Below are 17,032 nucleotides of genomic sequence, written 5' to 3'. Positions count from 1 at the left end.
TCACCTGCCCATTTACAGATTATTCTAATACAGACTCTGACCATGGTCACCACTATTTATATTTATAATATTAATACTACTCCCAATCTCTCTCTTTTTATTAAATAGAGGTGACCTGCCTCTGCCACTCCCATCTTATGGAAAAAGAGAAGCTTAACCCCTATCAGAATCTCATTTCTCTTTGTCCTTAGTCCATTTATTCTCTCAAACATTACCAATGATGCTAAAATTAGACACTTGTCGAAAGGACGGCAGATCAAAGAATAGAGAATGTGAATTTAACCAAATGCATAATTTCAACAACTTATATTATATAAGGGGTTTGTATGTCAGAATGGATTTTAAATTATATAAAATTAAGAGGATTTTACAAATTAGCTTTGAAGTGAGAATGTGCAAAAAGTTTTTTTTGGGAGTTTTTGATTCCTCTAAAATCTAAATTTCTTCCATTCTTTGTTACTAAATGAATAAGGGGGGAAAAAAAAAACTCTATAAATCCCTGGCATTTGATGCTGCCAAGTGATTGTAAGATGGATGTGAATTTAACCAAATGCATAATTCCAATAATCAATTATACTAAAATACATATAATTAGGTGGATTTTAAAAATCAGATTTGAGGTGTGAATGTATAAAGGACTCTTTTGAAAGATTTTGGTTCATCTGAAATCTAAATCTCTCTTATTTCTTATTATCGAATGACTTGAAAATTTTTTAAAAACACTGTACAAATTCTTCACATTCCATGCCCAAATGATTCCTAAAAGTCATTTAGTTCTAGCTCTATTTCTAATCCAAAAATGGATGACTGAATTCATGATATTAGATGGGGATAAGAAGAAGAAAGTGTATAAGAGTAAAACAAAACTGCTTTTACTTGTATTCTTCTCATTCCTTCTTCTTTAAGACAACATTCAACTGCTGACTAACTGTCGACGGGGAGCTAGCCACATCTTCTCTGGTGAATGGATCTCGAATCCACTAACAACATCAAGATGGAACACATGTCAGAATTAGAGGAAAGCAGGATTCCCCACCAATCCTTATCCAACACAAATGGCCCGCCCCGACCGACTGATCGACCATATCCAGTCACATATGGGTAGGACCACCCCCTCTATCTACCTTATCCGCATCCAGACAACGTGCTCGCACTGTGTGCTCCTTGACTAATCACCCTTCTCGCCACTACTTTCCGCCATTATATTCTTTTTTAAGTCTTAATTACACACTAGGAATGTATCCATAAGCTATAATAGTCATGAACCCTGCATTTCAAACTAGACTGCTATCTAGTCTCTCCAAAAGTTTAGGTTCATCAGCTATAATGACAACGATGGCTATTCCTTGCTTTCCAGCCTCTTTGCATATCTACTCCATCTCTCTCCTTATTCAGAAATGCCCCATCATTTTGTTCCTTTCTCCAAATAGACTGTAGGATTGTCGCCCAGCTTCTTAAGTTCCACAGCTTGCAGCTTCCTTCACCCTTGAGAAATCAAATCTCCAAGCCTACATGAATTCCCTCACTGAGCTTGGACATGTTCACATCACCCCAAATGTTCTAAGACATCAAGAGAGATGACCTGCTAACTCCTTCGGCTCTAAACACATCATCATACATACCTTAGTTATGATTATCTCCCTACTTGTGAAATGGTCTGTGGGCAGACCATTATCTAAACACACAAACCAGCCGAATGCCACAACAAATTCCTCTTCCGATTACCTATGAAAAGCTTAGACAGAAAACAACCCTGTGGTTTCAAGAGTCCAGACTCGCCGGTCCCATCCATCCCTGAGGATAAACACTAGAAGAATCTGTTGAAGATCTGTTAATCTCCCTATTTCTTCATCACTCAAGGAAAGTGGGCACCGCGCTATTTCGTAACCCTTGTGGTTGTAACACCAATACATCCTGCTGAATGTTTCAAGTTGTTGGATCTTGTTGGAAGATCCAACAAAGAGGCAGTCTGTATACCAATAGTTTTCCTAAAATCTAACCCTTGTCCCTCATTGCCTACTCTGTAAATAGCCAGTTCGTTTAGATTTAAGAGGGTTATTTTTTAAAACTTTTTCCAAACACCATAACTTCTGTTGATGAACAAGTTAAAGATGACAAGCCATCTTCTAGCATTCCATGTTAGTCAATTCTTTTCATGCCCTAATAATCACTCTTCTTTCAGAAAGAAAATCTGCAAAAATCACTAATTCGGTTATACAAGTGCATTGAGTTGGGGATACTCATTTCCAGTCAAATCTCATAATTTAAGAATTTCCACCTTATCATTAGTAATAATGCAACTCAATCTCAAAATGCATCCAAACACACCCTTAACATGCTTTGCAAAGGATCCTCGATGGAGAATAAAAAAATGCCTGCCTCTGCATCCCAAGAGGGCACAAATGTCTCAAACCCATGATGAGAACCTGGCAAGATTGTCCCTCATTCCGGTACTAGAACTTCTCCAATGACTTTCGCTGACCATGATCTATTCGTAATTGCCACAGGAAATGCAGATACATGGCATCATTGGTCGTGTGGCTCTATTCATAAACAACCCGAGCAAGCAGATCCCATATGATCCATTGCAAAGCTAAATTTGCAAATGGTCTTCTATTAAAATCCCAGAAACCGTCATTGTTAGGGCTACGCGGAAACATAAAAGATATAATTCATCCTTGGTGTCCCATTAGACTTATGGGCATGCGTATTGAAGGCATCCAATGTGCCAATCACCATAGATTCATGCTTTAATATTGAAACCCTCCAATTTAAAACAACCATAACAGAACTTTACTGTAGTAGTGTCTAATGTCCGTTCAATCAAAGATTAGACACTGATGGAGTGGGCTGCACTTTGACAGTTGAGGAGGTGATGGAAATCTCTATGTGACCAGTGTCCGAAGTATCAGTATCGCCAAAAATTTTGCTGGCCGGGAATACAAAAACAATATTTATATACAGCTGAAAATGCAGAAAAACATTGGGAAAACATGGGAAAACAGTAGAATTTTTAATGAAACTTCAAGATATGCTAGATTACACATATTTACATATTTTAGGAATAAAAAATTTACAAAAAGAAAATAAAAATGCATATATAATAACTTTTCATTTAATGGAGGCCTAAAAGCATATGCCGCCATAAGAAACCAGTCTAACTATCCTATCCGTTCCATCTATCTATCCAACCTTCCATCCAAACATCTATGGTATTTTAGAATATGGACAACACATAATATTTCACCAAGAAATCATCGGCTAGGAAGGAAATGAAAGACTATCGTCTCAATATCACCCATGTTGTGACTTATTGCAATATGATCAATATTATCATCAATAATTTGAATACTGCATACAACCATCCACCCATTTAAAAAAAATTGAAATGAAATTTTTTTTAATAAACATATTTTTGTTAATATCAATACATTGGCGATATTATCGAAATATTGCTGATACACAAGCAATACAAATAACATCTGGAATTTACAGAGTCCAAAATATTGGCGATATCGATACATTGGCGATACAAGCGACACCTAGAATTTACACAGTGAAAAATATTGGCGATGCATTAGCAATATCAATACATTGGTTACTTAGTGATACATCGCCGATGCTTGAAATTTCTGAGACTACCAGTGTTATCCATATTGCTATCAGTGTTATCAGCATCGTGGAGCTGCATACTTCGATAATATCAGAGATATTCCGAACAATGAATGTGACTTCCTATCACCATCCGAACTTGACTGGAGTAAAACATCCAGCCAATGCACATTTTTGCTGTGGATGTTACTCAACTGCTCACTCTCCTTGAGTATTAGTTCATGGATGTATAAACTACAAAATACCAGCTAAAAAGAAATGCATTACATTGCATAGGCATTATACATGGAAGTCCAATAGTTTTCCTGACGAATATCCAATGTGGCAACTTTCTCAAAGATGGATTGTACTCGTTACATTGTGCGGCCACAATGTGGTTGGTAACAATTTAGTATCTACAGCTCCAATACACAGCCTTCGTGGGAAGGTACAAATCATTTATTCCACCTGATAAGCTAATATATAACTTGTCAACACTTTCAAAGAAAAAGGAGTTTGGCCGTGTTAAAGACAATGTGAAGATTCATCTCGCAGGTCAATCAATGACCTTGGTTTTGGGGCTATGCACTTTCTTCCATCTTCTTCCGTAATTTGTACTGCAACATGGTAGGGGCACAATCCAAAGGTGTTTCCCCTGAATAAGAGAATGAGAGTCAGCACTTGTAATACAATAGGACCACGCATACTTTATTCAATATATAGTTGTAACTGTCAATACACCCTAAGGAACAGAGCTTATTCTCAGGCTTGAAGATGGATAAGTGCATGCAGCACACGCCTGCATGCGTGCGCGAACACACACACACACACACACACACACACACACACAAAGCCACTTCATGTTATGAGATTCGATATTCAGTAACTCACTAATCCTGGCTGAATTGACTCAGTTCGACCAGGTTCCACGTACAGACTCCAATTCCAAACTCAAGAAAATCATTATAGAACAAGTTTCTCAAGACCACTTCAGAAATTGGCAGATAGATTTTCCCGTGAATCAAGTAACCAGAAAAAAAAAAAATGGAAGAAGAAGAAGAAGAAGAAGAAGAAGAAAAGATCGCACTCCCCTGGTATCAAGGAATGCTCCTTGCAAAGCAGCAGTAACAGAAGGAAGAGCACAAGCAATTCTAAGAACCGAAATGTCTGAAAGGGGCAACTGCGCCCTAAGCACAAACTTGTGCAGCTATAATTCGACAATTGATTATCCAACTAATTCATATAGAAGCAAATGAAGAATCATCAAAGGGAATTACCTTGTGCATTCTTGCACTCCAGACTCGCCCCATGCTCCATGAGAATGAAAGAAATTTCAGTCTGATTGAAGAGGGTCGCCTGCACCAATCAATTTTACTATTAGCAACATAGAGGTCAACTCACGTAATTCTACAACGCATCAAAATCAAAAGTGGATATTGAAACCATACCAAATGTAGCAAGGAAAACCCTTGCTTGTCACAGTAGTTGGCATCCACACCCTGTTAAGATGAAACATTCAGTCGTAAATCCATGATAAAGAACAAACTCAAGGATGTAAGCAGTGCTACCTCACTCAGAAGCTTCTTTACAGCCTCAACATCATGGCTTTTTATGGCTTCTCTTAAACCCTAAAGTGAAAAATCATTCAATCAAAGAATCAAGAACACATTGCATAAATCATTCAATCAAAGAATCAAGAACAAATTGCATAGAAATTGTTTTGTAATCATAGTTGAAAGTTGTCTGCTTGATATCCAAGAGGAGCATTAATACCTCCCCGTTAACTTCGTAATCCACGCGAGGTTTATCCAAGCTATCATTTGTTTGGCCAAGGTTGAAAAACGTGCTGCAGAGCCATCAAGTTATTCTAAAGGAATTCAGTAGTATAATGACTTTGATGTGCAAACAAAGCCACAAAACAAAACGTTAACGGCAAATGGACACATGCTAGTGTTGGACACACCAAATTTTCAAACATGGTCACATTGGGATAAACATTACACCAACATGTTCATAAAATAATTCTTCAATGACAATATTAAGCGAATTATTCTTGGGAAACGATAAATATATTAAGAGATAAGATACTTACAACTGCCTTTTTTACATAAGACTTTGTTATCTGTTTCTTTAGCAGTTTCTTGGGTGAAGTAAAAACTACCAAGGGATGTTTCTATCAAAAGCAGGAGGTTTAAATATCATCTCCTATATTAAAATCAATGCTTAGAAAACTATACTGTACTGCAGTTTGAACTGGGAAAAAAGACCAAAAAAGGCCACACCAGTGGTCTTGTTCTCAATTTCAACCTTTTTTTGGGCAAAGATCTTGAAGTCGAAGCATGAAGCATTGACTGGTTCTGAGTGAACCACCTAGTTCTTGCAGGAAAAAGAAAGCCTCAACAGCAATTTTAGTAAAAGCAAAAGTGTACCATTAGGGATTGGATGTCTTAGACTCCTACTTCCAGCCAGTGATTCATTTTGTTAAAGCAAAGAGGAACATAAAAGTAATAGAACTTTTTTTAAAACTTTTATATTTTCATTTGCTTCTCGATTTTGTCTTATTTTCTTTATTTTTATATATACTACATTATGTTGTCGCAATCAAACCGAAGGGGAGATTTTATACGATGTTCAAAAGGATCTCCAGTTCTTCCATCAAATATTCTGCTTTTTCCTGGACACTCGGGTTCAAATAGCCATGGATTTTCTGTTTGCTTACTGGCTGAATATAATTCAGAAAACAAAAGTTTTCTCGAAGCCTCTTGCCTCATATCTCTCATCAAAGGGTGACATCACATAATGTCTGTCCAGCTCAAAGGGTGCTTTTCTATAATGTCCAGTAGGTCCCCCACTAACCCAAGCAAGCATTCAAATAGCTGCCCCGCATTCATTCACAAAGGTTCTCGTATGGGTTGAAGACCATATTAACTGGTGTTCCATCTTGCAAATGGGGCGTATCTTGTCTAGGCAAAAAAATTGAAATGATACCTTTATGGAACATAATGTTGGGCATGTAAGGAACATGTTTATAGGATGTGTAGCCAAAATGAGGATGTTGAGATGGATGAGTGGCAAGATGAGAAAGGATAGAATTAGTAATGAACGCATTTGAGACAACTTAGGAGTAGCACCAACAACTAATGAGAGAAGGTAGACTTGGATGGTTTGGTCATGTACAACAGAGCCTATGAACTGCGCTGGTTAGGAGTGAGTTGGTTCAAGTTGAAGGCTCTAAAACAGCAAGGGGGGAAGGCCCAAAAGGACGTGAGTAGAGGTACTAAGAAAGGACTTGATGAACTATAATTTAACTGAGGATATGGTCCTTGATGGAGTGGAGTGGCCAGAACATGACTCGTGTAGCTGATCCCAATTAGTTGGGATAAGGCTTAGATGATGGTGGTGGTGGTATTTATCATGTTGCTGGCCGGAACCAATGGCTTTTCCAGTTCAGCCTCTGGTAAAATTTTTAAGACATTGATCAGAATGTAAAATACAATGGTTAACATAAAATACTTAAAAGGGAAAAGAAAATACATTGAAATTGGGAATTTGTGTGTAAAAAATTAAATCAGTGGCCAGCTGTGTTGACATAAGCCTATGTGCCAATATCAATAAAAACAATACAGTGCTGTCAATTGGTCTAAGAAAGAATTAAGTTAGAATAATAATTCCTTATCCCGCTAATGGAACTTGCCAAATTCTTGCCCAGCAGAAGCAGATGTCAAAGACTAGGACTGTCAATACTTGGTTTTAAGAATCCAGGGGAGGGGGTTCTACAGAAGAGTTTCAATTATTCCTTCAAAAATCCGGGTGTGGCCCAAACTACCAATATGAACAAAGAAAAGAAACCTCACTTATTACTGATTACTGATAAGTTCAGACGATTGATTTAGGAACTGATATATTACAGACCTTTGCTTGGAGTTCGAAGCTGAACCCATATTCTTAGAAATAAGGTCTGCTGTATGTCGTTTTGTGTTCATCTTTTTCGGCCTTGGGTTTGGCTGAACTGTTGAGGTGGCAGCATTCTGCATCTGCACCACAGAAATTGAGAAAATAGGAGATTCGCGAATTAGCAGAATTCTGAAATTCTGAACAGTTCCTTACCTTCAAAGGGGCTGGATCTGGGGGTGGAGCCTGACAAATACATAATGGCATTCCGCAGTTGCACTCGGGAACATCTAAAATGGGGTTAACTGAAGTTGATTTAGGCTGCACATTGTCAACATCCTCACTCACTTCTAGTTGTGAAAATTTATCAGATGTGGCGTCAATGCTGTCTGAGGATGTCTGGGGATCACCTCTCACAGATCTAAAAGATCAAAACAGAACCCATGGAAGTCATTGAATGGAAAAGACCAACAGAAAATTCAAACCTGAAACAAACTAATTTCACAGTAAACAATCAAAAGAGCTGCTCATTTCTATGGTTATGGTAGAATTATAGACATGCCCTGTTAGTAATTAAGATGCAGTTGGATCATCAGGAAAAGTTGCTAACAAAATACACAACCAATACTCAAAGCTAACTCCCATCTTATAATGTGCCTAAGGCTGCGTTTGGATGCACTATTGTGTTGGAATGCAATAATTGGTTAAATAAAGAGGAACTAACCAAATTGTAACTACATTAGTATTCATAATGAGGAAAGACCTCAAATTACAGTTGCATTCCCTTCGAGTCCTCCTTTTTTCTTTTTTTTTTTCAAAGGTTAATGGAGGCCTGCATGCAACAAGTGAAAACAGGAAAAGAATACAAAGGCGAGAAAAGAAAAAAGCCCACACGGGACCACGGCCAAAACTATCCCTTACAACTGACTAATTTCCAAGCCGAGACCCAACCTTCGACCTCGTGTACTATCGCCTCGACTGATCTATCAGAGTCTTGAAAGCGCGCCTATTTCTCTCCCTCCATATAGCCAACCAGACAGCCAGAAGTATCACTAGCCAATAATTTCCAACTCCTTTTTCCCCCGTGGCCTCCATGCCACGTCCAAAGGAAGTCTCTAACCAAGCCTGATCACCCAAGACACTTGAAAAGTCGCCAAAAAGTGATACCATTCGTCATGGTAAAAGGGCATAATATGAACAAATGATCGATAGTCTCGGCATCTTGCAAGCACAGGCAACACATGTTGGGGATAGGCATTGATCTTTTTTGAAGATTGTCGATTGTGAGCACACGTTTCCTTCCAACCAACCACGTGAATGCCGCAACCCTAGGTGGAATGCCGTAGAACCAAAAGTGGTACATGTGACCCCCATGAGGCTGAGAATCGTTGGGCCTAATTAAATTGTAGAAGGAAACTGAAAATCGACCCAGGTATGTGCAGACCATTTCATGGATTCAACTACCACCGTAGGATGAATATACTGCAACCGGGCCATAAGCACAATAATCTCATCCAACTCATCATCCAAGAGATCTCATCCAAGATATCACTTTGAGTCCACCTTGAAAGTAATGTAATGCAATTTGCAGCCTTATCCCTCGAGACACAGCTTAAGTTGCTGGAATCACTACCAATATAGAAAAATGCAAATATACCTGCATAAGGTTAGATTCCGACTTCTCAAAAATCGTTTCTGCTCTGCTTCTCTTCAAGCGTTTGTAAACAATAAACCGCATATCACAAGATATCTCTCTGTTGTTGTTTTAGGCATGTCAGCAATGGTGTTAAATGATATCGTTTCTAGCTGAAAATCTACAACTTACATCCAAACAGAAAATTACTCCGATTTAACTTGCTATTTGATAAATCATAGACAAACAATATAGTTCACTAAAAACCAAAGATGCCGCATTGCATGATTGTTAATGATTCTAACGTTCATTTTATTATATGGACTGAATAGTGACGAAATACATTTGAAGGTAACAGCAGAAGGCCCTTTTTTTTTCCTTCTTTTTGATGAATGGCAGTTTAGGATCTCCTATGGGGCTGGCATGGAGAGATGGGAAAGGACAGGAGAGTGATATGGCACCTAGTCTTGATGGCCGTGTTATGGCACATATGCAGAGAGTGCAATAGCCGTTGTTTATCAATAGGCAAGGAACATGGGAGGAGATATAATGGAAGGTTAAGAGGGAATCAGTCGAATGGGTGTCCGGTTTGAAGAAGGTGGACGTTTGTGAGATTAAATCCTTGTTTGGTTTGTAATTATCTTGGTTGTATATTTAGCCTTGGCAATCGTCAAGGAGGCACTATAGTAAAAATCCCCCCCCACCCCCCCCAAAAAAAAAAAAAAAGCAATTGAAATAAGACTGATGTATTTTCCACATCTTTATTGGACTTGATACTCTAGAATTTTAAAAATGACTACAGCTTGATGCCTAATAAAAGAACCTGGTTGTTTTGGCTGCATCATTTTTCTGTATTTCAGCTTTTATGAGAAAAGAAAAGTCAAGTCAAGATTTATGATTCGACAACTGTTTGAAAATCCAGATCGATTTTTTGAACATTTGCGTGTTGGCTTGTTTAAAGCACTTTATTAACTGACAAGAGTATCATGCGTATCCAGAAATCTCGCCACCGGTTCCTCTACAAGAGGAGTCTTTTTTTCTTTTTTGAAAGGTATCAGAATTTTATTCAAAAAGAGAGCAAAAACAGAAACAACAGAGAGGGGAGGGGAGGGGGTGTAACCAAGGAAATTAAGATTTCAATCCATTGGAGATGGGCATACGCCAAACATGTTTGCTTCGATCACTCCGAACGCTTTCCACCAAAAAAGTTGGGGAAAAAAAATACCTTTAGAAATTAGCTTCTTTTTTTCTTTTTTCTTTTTTCTTTTTTTTTTTTTTTAAATAATAATAATAATAAGAAATCGGCATTCAAATAAACTAAGAACAAAACTCACCTCTAGAGCAAAACAAAATGAGACAATGTGGCGAAACCAGATACTAGGATGAGGATTTGAAGGGCAATGGAAGTGAAATGGTCATAAAACAATAGGTGGTAACACTAAGTGCCTAACATCCATCAACATGCCATCAGAGACGGCAAGCTCTAGCGACATACAGGTCATGGACTAGGGAGATAATTGTGCAAGTCAGTTATAAAGTCCTAATCCTTCGTAATAATCAGCCACCATTTCATCTATGTTTAAGCTTTAGAAATTTCTCAAAATACTAATATGTTAAATTTCCCTGGCAAAGGATGAAAAGATGGTTGGCCATCTCCTCATTCCTCATACATATCACACACATATTGGGAAGCACCCCCCTCCCCCCAAAAAAAAAATAATAATAATAAGCAAAGGCCGGCCCGGCACCTTCAAGGGAGCCAATTCCACAAAAGGAGAGAGGGCTTGGAATTGGGAGAACTATAGAGAAAAACTAAAGCCTCTTGAGCAAAGGTGGAGGAGAGTTGGTGAAGAGAAATATTTCCTCTGGTGGAAGATCATGGAGAGGAAATATGGGCAGAAACATAGGGAAACCCAGGCAAAAGGGAGGAAGATCTAGGTCCATAGCAAAGTATTTACAAGTGGAAGAAGTTTAGAAGGGCATCAGAAAAATTCTAAGAAATGGCACTAGATTCAACGCTACAAAGGCAAACAGCTATCTTTCGGAAAGACATGGGATTGTTTAGCAGCAACCTCAAAGGAGTCCATCATATGGAATTGCTATGAAGGTGCTGGAAGGCAAGATTATCTAGGACATCACTTTTGGAAGAAACCTTACGAGATACCAAAATTGAGCAAGGAATCTCGGTGCAGTCTTATCCGTGATCAAGGGAGGACTCTTGCACATGAAAATGAACCTTGAATGTGTTGCTCCCCTCCCATAGTAGAGGAAAGAAGATTTGTGGGAAAAGAAGAGATGGAGAAGGAGAGAGAGAGAGAGAGGTTTGGAAAAGGTGGTTCATGAGTTAGGGCTCCCACACCACACAACACTTTATTAAACATCTAAAGTAACAATAGGGTACTCCGTAGGAGTGCCAAACACTAAACAAGCACAAACAAGAAATAGGCACATAAAGAACATTCTCTACACTCCCCCTCAAGTTGGAGCATAGATATTGATCATGCCCAACTTGCCGAAGATACGGAGAAAAGCATCCCTACTAAGAGATTTGGTGAGAAAATCAGCCAATTGGTTCCCGGAATGAACGAAAGGAGTAGAAATTTCCTTCGCAACAACTTTCTCCTTAATGAAATGGCAATCAATCTCCATGTGTTTCATGCGCTCATGGAACATTAAATTGCTAGTAATATGAATGGTAACCTGGTTGTCACAACGCAAAGGAATAGGAGTCAAAGGAGGATAACTAAGTTCCTGTAAGAGGGTCCGAAGCAAAATAAGTTCACGTGTCGCATAGACCATTGCCCGATACTTAGCTTTGGCAGAAGATCTCGCCACGATGGATTGTTTATTACTCTTCCAAGTGACAAGGTTGCCACCTATGAACGTATAGTACCTAGACATAGAACATCGATCATGTGAACTTCCAACACAGTTAGCATCAGAATGATTAGACAGATGAAGATGACAATGCAATTGAAAAAGTAAACATTTGCCTAAGGAGGACTTGAGATACTAGAGAATACAATACACTACAGTCAGTTGTGTGGTTCGAGGACAACGCATGAATTGGCTTACAACTCCCATAACATATGAGAGATCTGGCCGAGTAATAGTGAAATAGATGAGTCTGTCAACCAATCGCTTATACATCCCAGGATCAGAGAGGAGCTCACCATCATCAAGACTAATTTTGTAAGCAGGATCCATAGGCGTGGTAATAGGCTTACATCCTAGTATCCCAGTTTTGAAGAGCAGATCAAGAGCATATTTCCTTTGGGATAGCACAATCCCAATTTAAACAGAGCAACTTCTATGCCGAGAAAATACCAAAGAGTGCCTAGGTCTTTATCTCAAATCGAGGCTTAAGAAAAGATTTAAGTTGCACCATCCCCTCAGTGTCATCACTAGACAACACGATGTCATCTACATAAACAATCAACACCATGATCCCAATAGGCCGACGACATATGAAGAGTGAGCGATCGGCTTGACTGCGAATAAATCCAAAATCCAGGAGAGCACGACTGAATTAATCGAACCAGGCACATGGGGACTACTTGAGGTCATAAATGGACTTCTTTAGGCAACACACATGGCATTTGTTAGAAGCCATAGAGAAGCTTGGGAGTTTATTCATATAAACCTCCTCGGCGAGATTGTCATCCAAGAAGGCATTCTTCACATTGAGTTGAAATAAGGGTCAAGATAAATTGACCACCGAGGAGATAACCACACGAACCGAGTTAAGCTTGGCCACAGGAGAGAATGTCTCATAGTAGTCTATGCCATATGTCTGAGTATACTCGTTTGCAATTAGTCGGGCCTTATACCGATCAATAGAACCATCGGGAAGGTACTTGATGACAATGTTTTAAATATTGATGATATCGGCCGATATATCCCACGATATATTTTGTATCCCACCTATGCAATACGAAATGCACAGGTAGTGCCAATATATCCCACATGTTGGATCTGGTGAGCATTTTTTGTTTCAGATCTTTTTCTTTCTTTCTTTTTTTGAAATTATGTTAAATCAGTGTCAAATGCTTACAAATCCATTGGTTCTTCATGTTTTGCATGAAAAATCATGGAGTTGAACTTTGATTTTGATATCCACTGGTTCTTCACGTTCTCCATTTTATTTTATTTTTTTTTAATTCTGAAATTTTCCTTCAATTAACTGTTAGTTGAGACTAGTTTCAAAGTATTTAGGAGTATTTGATCAAACGATCATCATATACACTCTAATTTTGAAATTTGAGTGTAAGTGGTCCGATTTGGGGAAATTTTGAGAAATTCAAAATTTTCCCAATTTCTCCCAAATTGCTTGCAATGTTGCACTCCAAACATAAAATCAAGCATACATAAGGGTTCATCTACGAATTTGTTAAGTCCTTGTCAATTTTTAAAAAATAAAAATCATTTTTTAATTAAAAATTATTAAAATATTAATCTTTTCAAAATTTCCCTTCAACCAGTTGTTAATTAAGACTAATTTCGAAGTATTTAAGAGTGTTTGATGAAATGATCATCACATATACTCTTAAATGTTATGCAGTCAATTTGAATATAGTTGCATTAGTTCAGTCAAACAACACATGGCTTAGGACCCTATATAAAGGAAACCTATTATGTGCACTTCTTTTTTGAAATGTTATGATTTAAAATTGTGTATTAAGTTTTTTTTTTTTTTTTTTTTTTTTAATAATCCTTGAAGTTTCATTGAAAAATTCAGCCATTTTCCCAATGTTTCCCAAAAAGTACGATAAATTACCCGATACAAACGATATATCCTGTGCAATAACCGATACGTATCTATATCCCAAGGACGCCATACATAGTGCGATACTGATATTACGAACATTGCTTGATGGTATAGACCCACCGACAATCGTCTGTTTGCCGTCGGGTAAGGGAACTAACTCCCACGTCTTGTTCTTTTCCAACGCCTGCATTTCGTCCATCATATCCTTAGTCAAGTCAAGACTACTCATAACTTTCTTCAAGTTACGCGGAATAACAGCGGAGGATATGAAAGCTACAAAGGACTGGAATGAACGTGAAAGATGGTAATATGAAACAAAATTGCTAATGAGGTGCATAATGCATGAGCGGGTAGGCTTATAAAATTGCAAATGGGGTGCATAGTGCATGAGCGGGTAGGCTTACACAAGGCAATAGGACAATCATCATCAGGAAGCAAAGAATGCATACATGAACTGCCAAGAAAAGCAGATGAGATGAGGGGCGGATGACAATGGAGGATTTAGCCCATCGATGATACACAAGAATGGGCTTTGAGACAAACGGAATAGGAGCATCATCGAGACAAGAGATAGGAAGGAGTATAGAAATAGATTACACACGCTCCCCCTAACTCAAAAGAGGGCTATGTAAAGATCTCCCTTCATCAGAAAAGTATGGATTGTCTTCAAAGAACATCACATCAGTGGATACATATCTCTTACTGGTCCAAGAGTCATAACATTTGTACTACTTTTGTGATCTAGAGTAACCTAAGAAGACACACTTTGTGGCCCGTGTACTCAACTTGTCATTATTTCCATTAAGAATTTGAACAAAGCATGTACATCCAAAAACTTCAGGGGGTAAAGGAAAGGGTTTATCGTGTGAACACCTATTGAAGAAAGATTAAGGTAGATCAAAATCTTCTCACAAGTTTATGAAAGGAAATGAAGCGAGACTCTTTGATATTTCAACCAAGCAACCATAGAAAGAAAAAACAAACACACATAAGATTACCAAAACAGCCACCAAGTTTTCAATCAAGGGCCATGCATATAGAGTACAAAAGATCAAGAGCCACAGGTTGTTATCCCTTCTCTTGCTTCTTTTTATTGCTGATGATTTGATCGTCATCATCATCATGGGCTTATCCAGCTATTCGATAATAATTTGCTATATTTCAATACATATTGATTTTTTTAGTAGACGAAATGTACAGGAGAAGTCCTAGCATAGAATGGTTAGAGGCGCATCATCAATTTTTCATGTAAAATCAACTCTGCGAGTGGTGATTGGAATATATCAAATTGAAGCGAAAAAAACAGAACAGTAAAGGAGTCACCGGTTGGGATTATTGAAACACTCGCTGCAAACTCTGACATTGGTGTGGATGCCAAATTGTGGTAATGTCTGAAAAAAAAACAGCCACAAACTTAGCATGTAAGCAATGTGATCAAAGTTTGATCATATTATATGACACAAAACATGTTGGATCAGAAGTATGGGAAGTTCTTACTGTTTGATTGGATGAATGATCATGGCATAGTGTCCTGCCGCAGCATCGGCAATGATGCTGCATTAAAAAAACAAATAATATATAACTAAAAGAGGCCCAATTTAGAAGCAATGCCAATTTTTTAATATTAGCACTTTGCTCCAACCACATTTCACAACAAGGACATCTACCACATGCAAGCATCAAAATCCCCTTACTGGCCAACTAGCTTAGCTCTGTATAAGGCTTCAAATTATTTTATAAAAAAAAATAAAAAATAAAAAATAAAAAATCCCCTTACTGGCCAACTAGCTTAGCCCTGTACAAGGCTTCAATTTTTTTAATTTTAAAAAAAAAAAAAAAAAAAAGAGTGTTAAACAACAAATTGCACAAATGGGCACCAACTACATGGAAATCAAATTCCTGTGTAAGATACATTGGAGACAGAAGAAAACTCTTGATGTGATAACATGAATGAAGCAAAACATGTGCAGAGCCGACAAAAGTCACTAAATCCATGCTTTACATTAGTCCTAAAAGCCCACTCCTACTGCTTATAACAAGGAAGGCCATTGCCAAATAAAACATGTTCCTCTAATTACAAACCCAATGGGGTTGTTGAAAAAAAAAAAAATTTTAATCATTACTTTCTTCCTCACAATCCTCGGTGCAACCTCTTAGCTACAACTTACAAGATACCCCAGTAAGAAAGATATCAAAAGAGAACCTAAGGTGCTGTTTGGTAGAAGCCTAAAAATGAGTCACATCTCATTTTAACAGAGATCATTATCAACTCATTACTGTTAACATGAACTCATTATACACAATTACTGTTCGAATAAAGATCATTTATGAATAAATCCATGTCCTATGCTACCCGAATATCTTCAGCAATTTAATGGCGACGTCGGACAAGACAACGCTGAGAATCAAGAGCTAAATCTGAGATGAGAAAGTTATTGAGTATTCGAAGCATCGCTTGATTTAAAGCGTCTAATGATTTAAATATTTATAAAATAAAATAAAATAAAATCATCGGAAATTGAAATTTACAAATTTTCGAATCAGTGAATGGAAGAAAGAAAATAGAATTCAGATCTTTGTGAGAAACAGTTTCAGGAAAGCAGCAGCGATTTAATGAATTTCATATTAATTTAGAAATGGGTGGATGGATAGAGATAAGATGAGTGCTTCTTTTTAATTACCCGTCGCCTGAAAGTGTTGAAACTGCATTTGCAGACGTCACAACGATCTGCTTCCTGGAACGCTGGTGGCGTTTCCCACATCTCTCTCTCTCTCTCTCTCTCTCAGACTCGCCTCTGCGCTCCTTCTTCTTTATTCCACGGTTGCACAAGGATCGGGTAGACCCGACAGGTCATTGTACCCGACTCTATACCAAACGAGTTCGGATCTGAATTTGGACAGATGCTCTCCTCGACTGCGAAATGGAAAGGGCTCGCGTGACTTTTGTGGAAGCGGATTGTGTACTGAGTAAACTCTGTGGGGCCTACTGTGATCTATGTATTTTATCCACGCCGTCCATGCGTTTTACCAGCTCATTTTACGGTATGATACCAAAATTGAAGGATTTCCAAAGCTCAAGTGGACCACTCCACAAGAAATAGTGGGAATAATGATGTCCACAGTTGAAATCTTTCTAGGGACCGAAGTGA

At 38.1% G+C, this 17,032-nt stretch overlaps 1 protein-coding gene across 2 annotated transcripts; it reads right to left on the bottom strand.

Annotated features, from left to right (window-relative positions):
• Positions 1 to 3,863: 3,863 nt before the first annotated feature.
• Positions 3,864 to 16,787, bottom strand: LOC131251838 (uncharacterized). Of its 2 annotated transcripts, none has more exons than XM_058252826.1 (10): positions 16,565 to 16,787; positions 15,381 to 15,437; positions 15,207 to 15,274; positions 7,699 to 7,903; positions 7,504 to 7,619; positions 5,365 to 5,437; positions 5,160 to 5,219; positions 5,040 to 5,090; positions 4,869 to 4,947; positions 3,864 to 4,246 (listed from the first exon to the last, which is right to left on the bottom strand). In XM_058252826.1, exons 1-10 carry the CDS (start codon positions 16,643 to 16,645, stop codon positions 4,173 to 4,175), a joined length of 864 nt encoding a protein of 287 aa, XP_058108809.1. In that variant the 5' UTR covers positions 16,646 to 16,787; the 3' UTR covers positions 3,864 to 4,172. The 2 variants fall into 2 exon arrangements, with proteins under 2 accessions (XP_058108809.1, XP_058108808.1); XM_058252825.1 differs by having other exon boundaries at positions 7,504 to 7,625; positions 16,565 to 16,784.
• Between the last annotated feature and the right edge of the window lie 245 nt (positions 16,788 to 17,032).

This window comes from Magnolia sinica, chromosome 7, assembly GCF_029962835.1.
Source record: "Magnolia sinica isolate HGM2019 chromosome 7, MsV1, whole genome shotgun sequence".
Lineage (NCBI taxonomy): Eukaryota > Viridiplantae > Streptophyta > Magnoliopsida > Magnoliales > Magnoliaceae > Magnolia > Magnolia sinica.
The sequence above is the reverse complement of the archived record's forward strand: the minus strand, read 5'-3'. Positions and strand labels throughout refer to the sequence as shown.

Excerpts from the sequence above, each read along its gene's own strand:
- LOC131251838 (XM_058252825.1), bottom strand. The coding sequence starts at position 16,645 with ATGTGGGAAACGCCACCAGCGTTCCAGGAAGCAGATCGTTGTGACGTC. Across the intron at positions 5,438-7,503 it reads GCTTCGAACTCCAAGCAAAG|CACGTTTTTCAACCTTGGCC; the intron begins GTCTGTAATATA and ends ATGGCTCTGCAG. Across the intron at positions 5,220-5,364 it reads ATTACGAAGTTAACGGGGAG|GGTTTAAGAGAAGCCATAAA; the intron begins GTATTAATGCTC and ends TTTTCACTTTAG.